Source organism: Anas platyrhynchos, chromosome 28, assembly GCF_047663525.1.
Source record: "Anas platyrhynchos isolate ZD024472 breed Pekin duck chromosome 28, IASCAAS_PekinDuck_T2T, whole genome shotgun sequence".
NCBI classification, from domain to species: domain Eukaryota; kingdom Metazoa; phylum Chordata; class Aves; order Anseriformes; family Anatidae; genus Anas; species Anas platyrhynchos.
Genome location: NC_092614.1, coordinates 2,250,484 through 2,263,510, shown reverse-complemented (window position 1 = coordinate 2,263,510; position 13,027 = coordinate 2,250,484). Strand labels below are relative to the sequence as shown.

The window sequence follows — 13,027 nt, the reverse complement described above, 5'->3', positions numbered from 1 at the left end:
GGGGGGGGCCGGGGGCAGCGCTGGCGCAGAGCGGGGCTATTAGCTTAATTAATTAGCTGTTATTCCTCCTAACGAGCCGGGATCTGGAGCAGTGGGCGCTCCCCCCCCCTCACCCAGCAGCCGAGCTGAGGTGGGGGGGGTGGGATTGGAGAAGGGGGGGGGCGTGAAGGCTCCGGGCTCTGCTCAGCGCGGGTGCGTGGGAGGGAAAATTACACGCAGGGAGAGAAAAAAAGAAAAAAAAAACACCAAAAAACCCTCCCCGAGCCAGCGCTAACCCACTTCCCAGCTGCGGCACTGCCGGGGGGCTGGTGGCACGGGGGGGGGGAAAAGGAAAAGACCCCAAAGCGAGCAGCTCCCCCAGTTTGGGGGAACCCAGGTCCCCCCCCACCTGCCTGCAAAGCCTCCATGCTCTGGCCCCGCAGCCCCCCGGCTTCCTGGAGCCCCCCTGCAGCACCCAAGGGCCCGGGGTGGATGTGGGGGGGCCACCCAAGGGTGCTGGGGTGGGGAGGGGGGCGAGGGTGCCCTGCTGGTGGAGATGGGTGAGGGGCTCCCCGCACGAGTGCTGGGGTGGGAGGGGTGCAGGAGCTGCCCCAGGCCTCAGCACGGGGGGGCAAAAAATCTGAAAAACAAGCTGTTTCTCCCCAAAACGGGTTCTTACAAACAAAAGAGGTGATTTCTGCTGGGGAGGGGGGCGTGCAGGGGGTCCCAGCCCTGAAGGTGGGTGCAGGGGGGACCCTCCCTCCCTCGCCGCAGGTGGGGACGTGGAAGCTGCAGCGGGGGGGAAGGAGCGGAGCTGGAGCTGCTGCTCCCAGCAGATGGAAGCCTTGGAAGGATGCTGGGGGGGTCCCGGGGGGGGGGCAGCAGCAGCAGCCCCGGTGATGGCAGGAGCAGGGCTGAGCCCACGCCGGGTGCGTCGGGGCGGGTTGCAACAGCGCCCGAGCTGCCCCAGCAGCACCACCCAAGCGCTGGGAGCGAAGCAGCTCCTCTGCCCGCCCTGCCGAGCTGGTTTGGCTGCTGGCGGGGCTGCTCCGGCACTCCTGGAGGTGCCTCGGCGCCCAAAATCCTCCCCCCAGCGACTTCCCAGAGCTCTGGGGGCTGGGCGAAAGCTCCCCGCGCTCGCTCGGGGGTTCCCACCTGACGGGACCGAAGCCGCCACGGATCCCCCCAGAGGGTTGGGTTGGAAAAAGCAGAGCAGGAGGAGCTGCTAAATTAAGTGGCCGGCGCGTTCCTGACACCCAGCTGCCCTCCGTCTTCTCAAACAATGGCAGAAATAAACCTGCTAATTTCAAGAGGGAATTTAAACCAAGAATTTGCTTCTCAGCTGTCGGCGCGGGGGTGTCTGGGGGGCCGTCGGGTTGGGGCTCGCCGGACAGACCGAGTCGGATACCCAAAAGAAAGAAAAAAAGCAGCTTTACTGCGGGAGCCGGTTCATTTCTTAAATAAAAACAGAGACCACAACCAAGCAGTTGAGTTGAACATCTTGAAAAAAAGGGGCAAAGGGCAGACGGTTACTAAAAGAGAGAAGTCGCGAGACCGGCGGCTGGCACGGCGGTGACCTCGGTGCCCCCAGGGAAGGGGGGGGGGAAAGGAGGGGCCGACGAGCAGCGGTGAGAGATGGATTTCGGGAGGGCACCGGTAAAAACCGGGGAGGGAAGGTGCCTGGCGGCCCTGAGCAGCAGACGGCGCGGCCGATTTCATCGCGCCGCCGAACCTCCGCACGGGGAAGGAGCCTCCTGCGGGACGGAGCTGCCTCCTCGCCGAGGTGCCAGGTCCGGCGCTGGGATTTCCGCGGCCGCCTCCCTACGTGGTGCTCCTCTCCTTTGATTTTTCACTTTTGCTGTCCTGCTGGGGAAGCAGAGAGGCAGCAGGAGGGGGTCAGGCTGCCCCCCAGCTCCACACAACGCCGGGGGGGTGCTGTCAGCGAGCACCCTCTGAAAATGGGTGCCAGAAAGCCACCGTCACCCTCCCACCCCACGCCTGCTCTGGGGAATCCGGCTGCCTTCAGCCTTCGTGCTCGGGGTGGAGCCCTCCTTCCACCTCAAGGCCTTTCAAAGGGCACCTTGCCGGGATGAGCTCAGGGCGGATTTACGAGAGCTGCTGCTCCCAGGTGGGAAAACAACAAAAAAAAAAGGGGCGAAGCGGCTCCGCCCTGCTCAGAGGCGGCCGAGGGACGGAGCAGCCACCGGCACCCGGCGCACGCCTGCCCGGGCCTGGCCTCGCCGTGACTCAGGCTCACTCCCGAGTGTTTGGTGAGGCGTGGAAGAGGAAACCAAACACACACGTGGCGCTTGCACACGTGGCACTCGCACACGCGCACGGGTGGCGGCGCTGCCAGGAGGAAATCCCAGAATCACAGAATTTTAGGGGTTGGAAGGGACCTCAAGAGATCATCAGGTCCAACCCCAAGCCTGCCCGGCGAGGCACCACCGGGCATTCCTCCTTCCAGAGGAGCCGCTGCCTCCTGGCTTACGACTGGATTTTAATCCCTAGTCAAGTGTTTTTATTTCCTACCCTCACCAAAAAGAAAAAGGAAACGAGAGTCAACTTCGGACTTACTTTTTACGTGGGTTTAGATTTAAAGTATTTAGAAATTAACTGGAGCCCTGCTTACCACCTGCAACGAGAAGCTGAGGTTTGGGACACGTCAGAAATTAAGACAGTTTACGATTTCCTTGGAAACAACAGATTTTTTTTTGTTTTCTTTTTGTGTTTTTTTTTTTTGGATGGGCGAGGGAGCCTGCAGCACCGCACACACCCCGAGGGGACAGCCCCGCGTGGACTCAGGCCGAGGGGACAGGCGGAGGGGACGGTACCTCGGGAGGCGGCGGCTTGATGGTGACGGGCTGCGACGTCCTTCGTGGCGGGGAAGGCTTGGGCTGCACTTGCTGCTGGACAGTGTTGTAGTACGTGACCCCGCCGTACACCTGGGACTGCGCCTGTGTGCCCAGAGAGGGGGATCAGCGAGCTGGGGGGGGGCAGGCACGATGCTCCTCACCCCCTGCGAGGGCACCAAGGCCACCGCAGCACACGGGGGGGCTGGGAGGACGCGGTGCTGAGCACGGGGAGGTTTGGGGCTGCAGCGGGCTGAGCTCGTGGCAGGCGGGCTTCCATCGCCCCGCAGAGCTTTGCGCTTTGGTGTTTGTGTGCGGAGCGGGCAGGGAATAACTCCACCACCACCACCGCCACCACCGAGATCTCCTCCAGCCCATGAGGGCTTGGGATGTGCCCCAAAAGCGGGCTGATTCCCTGCGTGAGTGGGGCCAGGGGAGGTCAGGAAGGGAGCTGGGCTGGAGGAGCGTGCACGTCTCCCGCTCGCCACTGCGTGTCAGCCGTGTGCCGCTCCCCCACGGCCACCTCGCCTCCTCACAGGGTGCCCTCTTCTCTCCTCGTGTGGAGGCAGAGGTTGGAAGCTGTCAAATGTGGGGTGCTCACGCCCGGGGTTGTCCTGCTCAGCACCAAAGCACAGCACCGGGCAGCTTCCAGCTCCTGCCTCAACCAGAAAGGGAGGGCAGAGCAATTCTCAAGGTGTCCTTGGCTCAGCAGGGACCAGGAGGGAAAATAACAGTCCACCTCCTGCCCGTGGGCTGGTTCCCCGTTGTGAAGGGGAAGATCTTGGTTCTAAAATCACCCAATTTCATAATTCAGACCCCAAATCTCTCCCGGGTGGGCTCAGAACATCCCCAGGCAGTGCAGCATCCCGCCTGGTGTGCTGCTGCTGCTCGGGGAGGACATGGCACAGCCAGCTTACCTGCGTGTTGGAATAAAGGTGAGGAGGGGGCGGCGGGGGCAGCGCTCCCGGGGGGTAGGGGTAGCCGGGGTTCCCAAAATTCATGACTCCAGGCGGGGAGAAGTAAGTCGGTGCAAGCAGCTGCTGCGGCGGGGGCTGGCCCGGAGGCATGGAGACCGGCGGAGGGTAAAGGCCGGGGTTTGCCATCGGGGCTGGTGTCTGGTGGGGGTGTAAACCTGGGGGGGGGGCACAAAAATAAGCGAAACGTGGTGATTTGAATGAAGCCAGTATGTGGTGACGAGGGTTGGGGCTGCCAGGAGGCCAGCGGAGGGCAGCAGGGCTGCGCCGGCCGTGCTGCAAGCGGGGAGGGGAAGCGCTGTGCTCGGAGGCTCTTCCTGCAGCCTCACAGCCTCCAACCTCGGGCTCCTGAGCTGGGGAGGGAAAAGGGAAGCTGCCCCCCAGCACCCAGCCCAGCCGCCTCCTCCCCGCTCCCGGCTCGCAGGAAGCGGACGCGGCCCCACCACGAAGCACATCCACGGCAGGAAACGGTTCCGCAGGCAAAAATGGGCAACTCCCCACCCCGACAGCTCCCCCCCCCCCCCGTTCTGCTTTTTTCTTCTAATCCACAAGCAGCAGGGAGCGAGGAGCCAGCCTGGCCCGGCAGCTGGCACAGCCACGCACCCCGCTGGCGAGGAGGAGACCGGGCCAGGAGGCTGCGTGCACACAGCCTGCAGCCATCCAGGGGGGGCTGCCAAAACGCACGGGGGATCTCAGCCCTGCACCGCCTGCGAGGGCCAAAAACCCCTCTTTATTCTCCCCAGAGATGGGCACTGCCTCGGCCTCACTGCACGAGCTCGCTCCCGTGTCGTAAAAGAGGGAATTTGGATTCCCCCAGTGCCCGGGGCTGCATGAAGAAGGTTCAGCTGCGCCCCAGCACGGGCACAGCAGCAAGGTCGGTGTGAGGAGCAGCAGGAGCAGCAGCTGCCCCGCACCCTGCCAGGAGCAGGATCCTCACCTGGATGAGGGAGATGCATTTCTGGCTGCACAATCATCCCCTGGGGCGGCAGCGGGGCCGGGTTCTCGCTGTGGGTGTAGATTGGTCCCTGGAATTGTACTGCAAGACAAGAGAGGCGCCTAAGCAAAAAGCTCCAGCAGGTTTTATTCCACTGCAGCAGATCGCGCTGCGGATCCAAGCCATCGACAGCTCCAAAACGCTCGAATGCAGTGCTGCGAGCTCCACTCCCCCCCAGGAACAGCACACGCAGCCTACCAGGCTCGCAGATGCGACGTGCTGCCAGCCCAGGAGCTTCCCGTTCCCTCCACAAAGCAGCACAACGCTGGGGGAATTTCTCCTCCAAACGGCGGAGTAAATTCCAAACCCATCCTTGCTCCTGTTCCGTAATCCTCCCTGCCGCTCCCCAGCAGAAACCCTGCTCTGGTTTCAAATTAATTTTAGCTCCTGGCTCTCGCGGAGCACGGCAGTGTCCTAGAGAGCCCTTGCACGGGGCGGGAAGGCAGCGACAGCTTCCCTGGGTTTGGGCACAGCACGGGGAGGCTCGGAGCAGCCTTTTGGTTACCGCAGGAGGCGAAGCAGTGACACTATTTCCGAAGGGAAGACAAAACCCCTGCTCTTTTTTTTTTAATTATTGCAGGAGGCGAAGCAGTGATGCTGTTTGCAAAGGGAAGACAAAACCCCTGCTCTTTTTTTTTTTAGTTACTGCAGGAGACGAAGTTGTCACGCTATTTACAAAGAGAAAACCAAGCCCCTGCTCTGCCCAACGGGGCAGCGCTGAGGGAGCAGGGCCTCCTGCCCCAGCTGCTGCTTTCTGAGCGTGCAGAGCGCGAGGGGAACACTCACGTGGGTCGTAGTAGTGCCCTTCCATGATGCTGATGTGCATGGGGGGGGCAGGCTCTGGCACCGGCGCTCTCTGCCGCTGCGACGAGTAGCGCTTGACGCGGCCGCCCTGCACCGCCTGCAAGAGCCAAAGGCAGCAGCACGGTCAGGGTGGGGGGAAGGAAACCCCCCCACGGGGCTGCACCGACCCCATTCCCACAGCCCCTGCCCTCCTCACGGGGTCACGCAGCTAAAAGTGAGCAGAGGTAAAAGGGAAAGGGCGAGGAGCCCCGGATGGGCTCTGTTTTTTGCAGCCCAGATCCCCAGGAGCGCTCGGCTTCCCCGCTTCCCCAGGCTGGGGTCCCGTTTCCTCCACAGCCTCACCATTTCCTCCATCCTGTTAAACTGAGGCGGCGGCCCCGTTCCCACGTGCATATGGTTAGGAATGCCTGCGGGGGAAAAAAAAAACAAACAAACAGCTGGTTATTATGGGGTGCTTTGGGCTGCGTTTCGTCAACCTGGCCGTCGCCGCGCGGCACGGAGACGCAGCTCCGCCTGCACGATGGAAAACCCCACACCAACCCCACACCAACTTTCATCTCTTTGCAATTTTCGGTGGTTCAGCACAAATCGGGAGCTGCTGTGTCACTGCACGATTCCCCCCCTGCTGCTCGACGCCTTCAATCTTCCCAAAAAACTCCTGAGCTTGGAGCCTGGGCTCTGACCTGAGCTGCTCCTGCCGAACGAGGATCAATTCTGAGCAGAAACATGAACCCAAACGGGGCACCAAAAACACTTCAAGCCCTCCACAGGGTCCGATCTCTTTTATCACGTGCTCTTTCAGTTCCCACAGCAGATTTACGGTGCACGCACAATGCCACGGCCTCAGGCTGGTTGTGGGCACCCCCAGGGGAGTGGAACCCAACCACAAGAACCCAACGGCCGGCTCAAGGAGCCAAACACCTCCCCAAATCCACTCCCACCTCCCCTGCGAGGGGACAGCAGGGTGACAAACACCTCCTCCTGCCCACCAGGAGCAGACGGCCCCAGGTCTGGGGCTCCACCGGCCTCTGCCTGCCCCCTGGTGAAATTGTTCAGATTCTTTCTTTTTAAGCATCAAACCCAAGCCCTGTATAATCTCAGGGCCTGTATAAACCCCGTGAATCACCACGGTTTTGAACCCTCTGCTGCTGTGTTCAAACCCTGCCCGCTCTCGCCTGTGACCACGAGCGAGGCTCTGCTCACACCAAGCTTTCACCCAGCGCAGCAGCGCGAGGAGGCTCCTGGTTTCCCAAAGCCAACCCTCCAGAGAGGGCTTATGAAAGCAGGCAGCCTTCCTTCTCCTTGCTCCAGTTTTCTTCCCCCTCGGGAAGGGCTCTGACTTCTCCCCAGCACAGACTTCAGCTCTGCGCAGAGATAATTACACCCCGACGACCTCTGGCGGGGATGCTCAGCTAGAAGGCAGCCCCGCAGCTGTGGCTCTGCCCCGCTTCCCGACCCCGACCTGCCCTGCATGAATTCATCTGCACCCAAACCACGATGCGAGGAAGCCAGCTCCGAGCCCAGCGAGTACTCGGGCTGATAACCACGGGAAAACTCCCCCTGCCCCGAGCAGAAAGGCCATCGGGGTGAGGACAAGGAATAATTGAGCTCCCGGGAGCGGGGCCCAGCTCTCCTTATCTGCTGAGCTGCCGTGGCAGCACGCCTCCCCGTGACTCACCCCGTGCAAAGTTCCTGCTGCCCATCCCCAGAGGCCTTCACCTGCATGAACCTTCCCCGTCCTCAGCACGAAGAGGGGCAGGGAGGGGGAAAGGATCTGCTCTGACACCCACACTCGGTTTACCTACACCGAAATGTTGAATTTCTCCCTTTTTTTGCTGTGTTTCGTCCACCCCAACCATTCTGCTGCGTTTTCTCCACCCTCTGAATCTCCACCACCCCCGAAGCCAAGGCTGGACCGCCACAGCTCGGCTCGGACAGCGACGGGGGGGCTGCAGCAGGGACTTGGCGAGGTGGCACCCCCGAGGTGACACCCCCGAGGTGACACCCACTTACCCCTCAGCTCCCGGGGCTGGATGAACTGCGACTGCCCCGAAGCCCAGCTCTGCTCGGCGAGGTTCATTTGGGTCAGCTCCTGCTCCAGTCCATCCATGCTGGATTCCACCGGCGACTCCCAGCTGCTGTTTTTGGCCGGCAGGGGGGACGCCTCGGCTTGTGCAGGTTTTGGGGCCACGGGGGCCAGCCCTTCCGCAGCGGGGGCTTCATCCACCGACTTCCCCGCGTCCCCAGCTTTGGCTCTGGTCCTCCTCGCCCGGGAGTAAGATTTCTTCTCGACGGGTCTGTCCGGAGGTGGCTGAGCGGCGTCGGTGCTGGGGGGGCGATTTTCCAGGGTGATTTCCTCCTTCCCGGGGCTGCCATGGCCGTGGGCTGCTTCCAGCTCCGGGGATTTGGCCCTCGGCGGGGTCTGCTCGGCGCGTTTTGCCCGGTAGCCGGCCTCCTGCTTCGTCTGCTCGCCGTTCCGAGGGAGGTGAGGCACGTTGCCCTCCGAGGCTCGGTAGCCCGGCCGGGTTTCTTTGTAGCCCCCCATCCTCGGGTAGTTCCTGGGGGGGGGCATCCTCCCCGTTCCCGCAGAGCTCCTGCTGGTGAAGGTGCGTGGGGGAGCCGTGGTGCTGTCGGCGCCCTGGTGCCTCGGGGGCTTGCTCGGCCTCTCGCCGGACCAGTTGGGGTCTCTCTGGGGAGGGCTCCCAAACCTAGGGAGGGGGGAAAAAAATACCACAAAGGGGCTGCAAACAAACCTCGGGGGGCTGCGGCGCCGGGGAAGCCCTCTCCAAGATGCAGCAACCCCAACACCCAAGAGCAAAAGGTCAAAGCCTGGGGCCAAAATGAGTTTCTCCTCCCGGGCACCAGCCCGGTGGCCCCCCACGAGGGCTGAGGAGTCCCTCGGGGGCTCAGGTTTGCCCCCGCTGCCCACCTGGGTTTGCGCATCCTCCTGGGTTTGATGTCGTCGGGGTTGTGAGCCGACCTGATGTCGTAGCCGTAGAGCGCGATCAGCTCCTGCCTGGTTTTGGGGGCCTGCTCGTCCTCCCGGAATTTGTCGTGTTCCCAGCGACCCTCGTCCTTCCACAGCTTCCGCTGCCGCCCCTTGGGCCTGAACGGTGCCACGGGGAGGGGACAGAGGTTGGGGCAGAGCCACGGAGCCGTGGCAGCCTCAGCCAGCACCGAGAACAGACACCGAGCGCTTCTGGAGCAGGAAAATTCATCTCTGCTCCCTCCCACCCACCACTTCCACACAGCAGCAGGGCCCCTGCTTGCTAGCAAGAAGCTTTCCTTGTTTGTTTTTTCTATGCCCAGTTCCCTCCTTTTTCACAACAAAGACTCGAGAAATCCTGGCAGGACACGGCAGGGGAGCTCGGGGAGCTCCAAGTGCTGGTTTGAGAGCGACGCTCGCCCTCTGCCAGGAGCCCCGGGGGGGATCCTCACGTACCTGACCTCCTCCTCCTGCGTCTGCCCTCGCAGGTCGTGCTCGAAGAAGAGCCCTTTCCGCGGGATGTAAGCCGGGTTCTTGCGGTCCTCGTCATCGTCCAGGTGCTTGGGGGCTTTTTTCCCAACTTTATTCTCCACGGGCTCGGTGCTCTCCTGTCAAAACCAGGCAGCTCTTAACACTGCAGCAGTCCCTCGACGAGAAACCCCCCCCCCGGAGCAGAGAGAGCGCGGCTGCCACCCACCTGCCCGTCCCCGCTTTGCCTCTCGCCGGTCACAGCCCCTTTGGCCTCGGGTTTCTCGTCCCCTTTCTCTGCTTTCGCCGCGGACTCACAGGAATCGTTGCTCTCCTGCTTCAATTCCACTTTGGCGCTCTCTTCCTCGCTGTAATCCTCCTCCTCTGCCTGAAAGAGCCCCGCTTACTCGGATGTGCACCTTGAGCAGCAGCTCCCTCACCCATTTCCCATAAAAATCCCAAACCCGGAGCTAGATCCCTCTTCTCGCTTTTAGAGCTCTGTCTTTCGCAGCAGAGGACTCGCCCCAAGCCCTCCCCAACCCTACAATTCCACGAAAAACCAGCAAAACGACACCAGCTCCAAGAGCCAAGCTTCCCAGAGCACAGCCAGCTCCCTCACGCCACCACAGAGCCCAGCCTGGCTGAAAATAAAGGGCTCCTGCAAGCGTCCCTCTGTTCCCACACCCAGAGCCATGCTCCGGGCACCGCCGGGCTCCCAAAACTCCCCGGAGCCCCGGCGCTGACTCACGGCGAGCGCCACGGCGGCAGGAGCGTGACCTCGCTTCACCCTGCAGGCTGGAGGCTAAAAATAGCTCGGCGGCGCGATTAACAAAAAAAAAAAAGCCTGCTCTGTTGGGCTCTTTGGCGTGTTTGCACGTCAACTGCTGCCTTTGTTTACGCCGGGGAAGCCCGGGCCGTGGTAGTGGCATTATTTTTAGGCGCAGGAGCGGAGTCATCCCGGCACGCCGGTGATGCAACACGGCCGCTGCTCACGCCCCCGGCGCCGGGAGGATTCTGCCTGGCAGCACAGAGCCCTCGGCGCCGCTTCCAGGCTCGGGGGGGGCTGGAAAAGGGGGGCACGGAGCTGCCCCTGCCCTGGGGGGGCGCTGGAAATAGGGCAGGAGGAGCTGCCGGTCGATTCGGCACTGCGCAGCCCCCAGAGCTCCCCTTCCACCTGCCTTGGGCTGCAGGTTTTTAAACTTGAAGCTTTTTAAAGACCCCTAAAAAATCCCTCTCAAGAGCAGGGTTTTCTTCAGGAAATCCTTTTCTTCAGGGTTTTTGGGCCAGGGCTGCCTCCTTGGCTCAGGCCCCGGGTCGCAGCAGACACGAGGGCAGTTTTCTCAGCACCAAGTGAGCACGGAGCGACCGGAGCTCGCGGGGTGCACAAATTACCCCCGGGGCCTCGCAGAGAAAACAGGGCTGCCGCTTGGGACGCGGCCAAGCCAGTAGTTAGAGTTTAATTTCAGCTAATTACAACGCAACCACCCTCCTACGCCCCCTTCCACGCCCTCCTCAGCCACGGCTAATCCTGCTGTCTGCCTGCCCGAGGAGCCGGGCGTTATTTTGGCACACGGGGCCGGCCAAAGCAACGGCCCCACGGGACAGAAGCGCTGGGAAAAAGGGGGATGAGACCCAAAAAATCCCCTTTTCCACAGCGTGGCTGGCTCCAAGCCTCAGTGGGAGAGAAAGAGGGGCACGAAGCGGGTTTTGTGGTGAAAGGACACGAGGCGCAGCAGGACGGGGACTCCTCTTACCTCCGAGTCCTCTGCGCTTTCGTAATCCGAGAGCACGGCTGCAAGGGAGAGAAAGGAGCCGGGTGTCAGGGCAAGAACCCGGGCACGGCTTCGCTCCGGGCTGCCCCAGCACGAAGGAATTCCTTCCAGGGCTGGGGGGGAAGCGAGGGCGAGCCCGGGGAGCGGGGTCCCTGCAGCCCAACGTTTGCGTGCTGTCACGAGGTGAGATTCAGGACAACTGCAGGGTCACTGGAAATGGTGTTTTCTCCCGTTTTTACCTCGGTGCACGCAGAGAGCACCTGCAGGGAATGGTTACTCACCATCTCCTTCGATGCCGTCCTCGCTTTCCTGGAGAAAAAGGGACAGAAAGGTTGTGTTAGTGGGGGGGGCGGGGGGTGGTGGCTGAACCCCGTGGTGTGCAGTGACCCCAAACGCTGCCACGGCACGGCCCGGCCCCAGCTGCCCTCAGAAATTCAGTTTTAACAACCAAACACACAAAAAAAATCAGGTTGAGGGCTCCCAGCGCCCTGCCTGAGGATGCTTCTAGAGTGGGCTCCGCAGAGGGAGCGCGGTTAAATAAAGGAGCCTGAAATGGGGCAGCTGCCGGGGGGGTCCCAAGGGGACAGAGGGACAGGGACAGGGATGGGAAAGGTTTCCCCGCCCGGCACCTCGCAGGGATGGACGCGAGGAGTGCTCAGAGCAGGAGCCTGGGAATAAAAACAAACAAAAAAAGAAGGAGCCCGAGCGGATGCCGGGCAGGACCGAGCTCAGGTAGACGGGGCAGAAATGAAACCCTGTGCCCCAAAAACAGCCAGGGAGAGGGGAAAGTTTGGAGAGAAAAAAGCAGGGGAGAGCGCGGGAGCTGTGAGGAAACCAAAACCCAAAATAAAAGCAGGCAGCGGGGAAGGAGAGAACCCCGGACACACAAAATAGGGGCAGAAACGGGCTGGGAGCCGGGAGGAGCTCAAAATGCCAGGAGCGGCACCCAGCGGGGGGCTGGGGGGAGCCCCCCCAAAGGGCTGGGGGGGCACAGCAGGCTTCCAACGCCCCCCTTTAACGGCCCTAATGCCCCCCCAACGGCCCCAACGCCCGGCCATGAGGCAGGGAAGGGGCTCGAGGGAGCAGCGACCCCGACCCTGAGGGGTCCCGGGGTGCAGGGGGTGCCCCCCGCCCTCAGTGGGGGCCACAGCCCGGCTTCCCCGCTGCCCCCGACCCCCCAGGGGCGCCTGGGCCCCCTCCCCTGTCCCTGCCAATGTACCCGGGTGCCCCCAGCCCCTAACCAGCCCCCCCAACACCCCCCCTAGACCCCTCCCCAATACCCTCAGACCCCAAAGAGCCTCCCCTGTCCCCCCCCGGGGGTGCCTTAGCCATGACCAACGCCCCCCAGCAGCACCACCTGATGCCCCCCAGCCCCCCCCCAACCCCCTCCCAGCCCCCCCAGCATCCCTATCCCAGAACCAGCCCCTCCCGCCCCCCCCCGGCACCACCCAACCCCCCCAGACCCCCCCGATTCCCTCAGACCCTCCTCAGACCCCCCCTCAACAACCCCCAGGGCCCCCCCCCGGTGCCTTTACCCCAGAACCAGACCCCCCCCGACCCCCCCATCCCCTCCGGGACCCCCGGGGGCACCTCACCCATAACCAGCCCCCCCCCCCCGCCCACCCCGTTCCCCCCAGACCCTCCTCAGACCCCCCCAACCCCCCCGGGGACCCCCCCAGGACCCCCCATCCCCTCTGGGACCCCCGGGGGCGCCTCACCCATAGCCAGGCCCCCCTCCCCGGTACCCCCAAGTCCCCCCCGGCCCCCCCGGTGCCCCCCACTCACACACTCAGACTGCGGCTCGCTTTTGGCCGCCCCCCCAGCGGCGCTCTCGGCCCCTCGACCCCGCGGCCCGGCGCTGAGGGCCCCGGCGGCTCCCCGGGCTTGGCGGTGAGGAGGCCGCGGGGAGGCCGAAGGGGAACGGGAACGGGAAGCGGATCCGGAACGGGACCGGGACCGGGACCGAGCGGCGCTGGCGGCGGAATCGGCGCTGTCGGAGGCGGCCGAGTCCGAGTCGTCCTCGCTGTCCTGCGAGGCGCGCTGCCGCCGCCGGTCCGCCATCTTGGGGCAGCCGCAGGGCACCACGGGACGGACTACAACTCCCAGCGGCCCCCGCGGCGCCGTGACGTCAGCGCGTAGCGTGCGTGGCCCCGCCCCCTCCCGCCCCCCCTCTTCTTTCTCCCTCCCGGCAGGGGGCA

The 13,027-nt window shown here is 63.4% G+C and overlaps 1 protein-coding gene across 8 annotated transcripts; it reads right to left on the bottom strand.

Moving 5' to 3' along the window:
• Positions 1-1,393: 1,393 nt before the first annotated feature.
• CASC3 (CASC3 exon junction complex subunit) lies at positions 1,394-12,930 on the bottom strand. 8 transcript variants are annotated; one of them, XM_038172437.2, is made up of 14 exons: positions 12,615-12,930; positions 11,111-11,138; positions 10,812-10,849; positions 9,287-9,445; positions 9,046-9,197; positions 8,533-8,709; positions 7,617-8,311; positions 5,946-6,010; positions 5,586-5,700; positions 4,743-4,841; positions 3,749-3,963; positions 2,814-2,936; positions 2,557-2,627; positions 1,394-1,845 (listed from the first exon to the last, which is right to left on the bottom strand). In XM_038172437.2, exons 1-13 carry the CDS (start codon positions 12,888-12,890, stop codon positions 2,592-2,594), a joined length of 2,178 nt encoding a protein of 725 aa, XP_038028365.1. In that variant the 5' UTR covers positions 12,891-12,930; the 3' UTR covers positions 1,394-1,845; positions 2,557-2,591. The 8 variants fall into 8 exon arrangements, with proteins under 8 accessions (XP_038028365.1, XP_038028364.1, XP_038028368.1 ...); XM_038172436.2 differs by having other exon boundaries at positions 1,394-1,842; XM_038172440.2 differs by having other exon boundaries at positions 2,557-2,614.
• Positions 12,931-13,027: the final 97 nt, after the last annotated feature.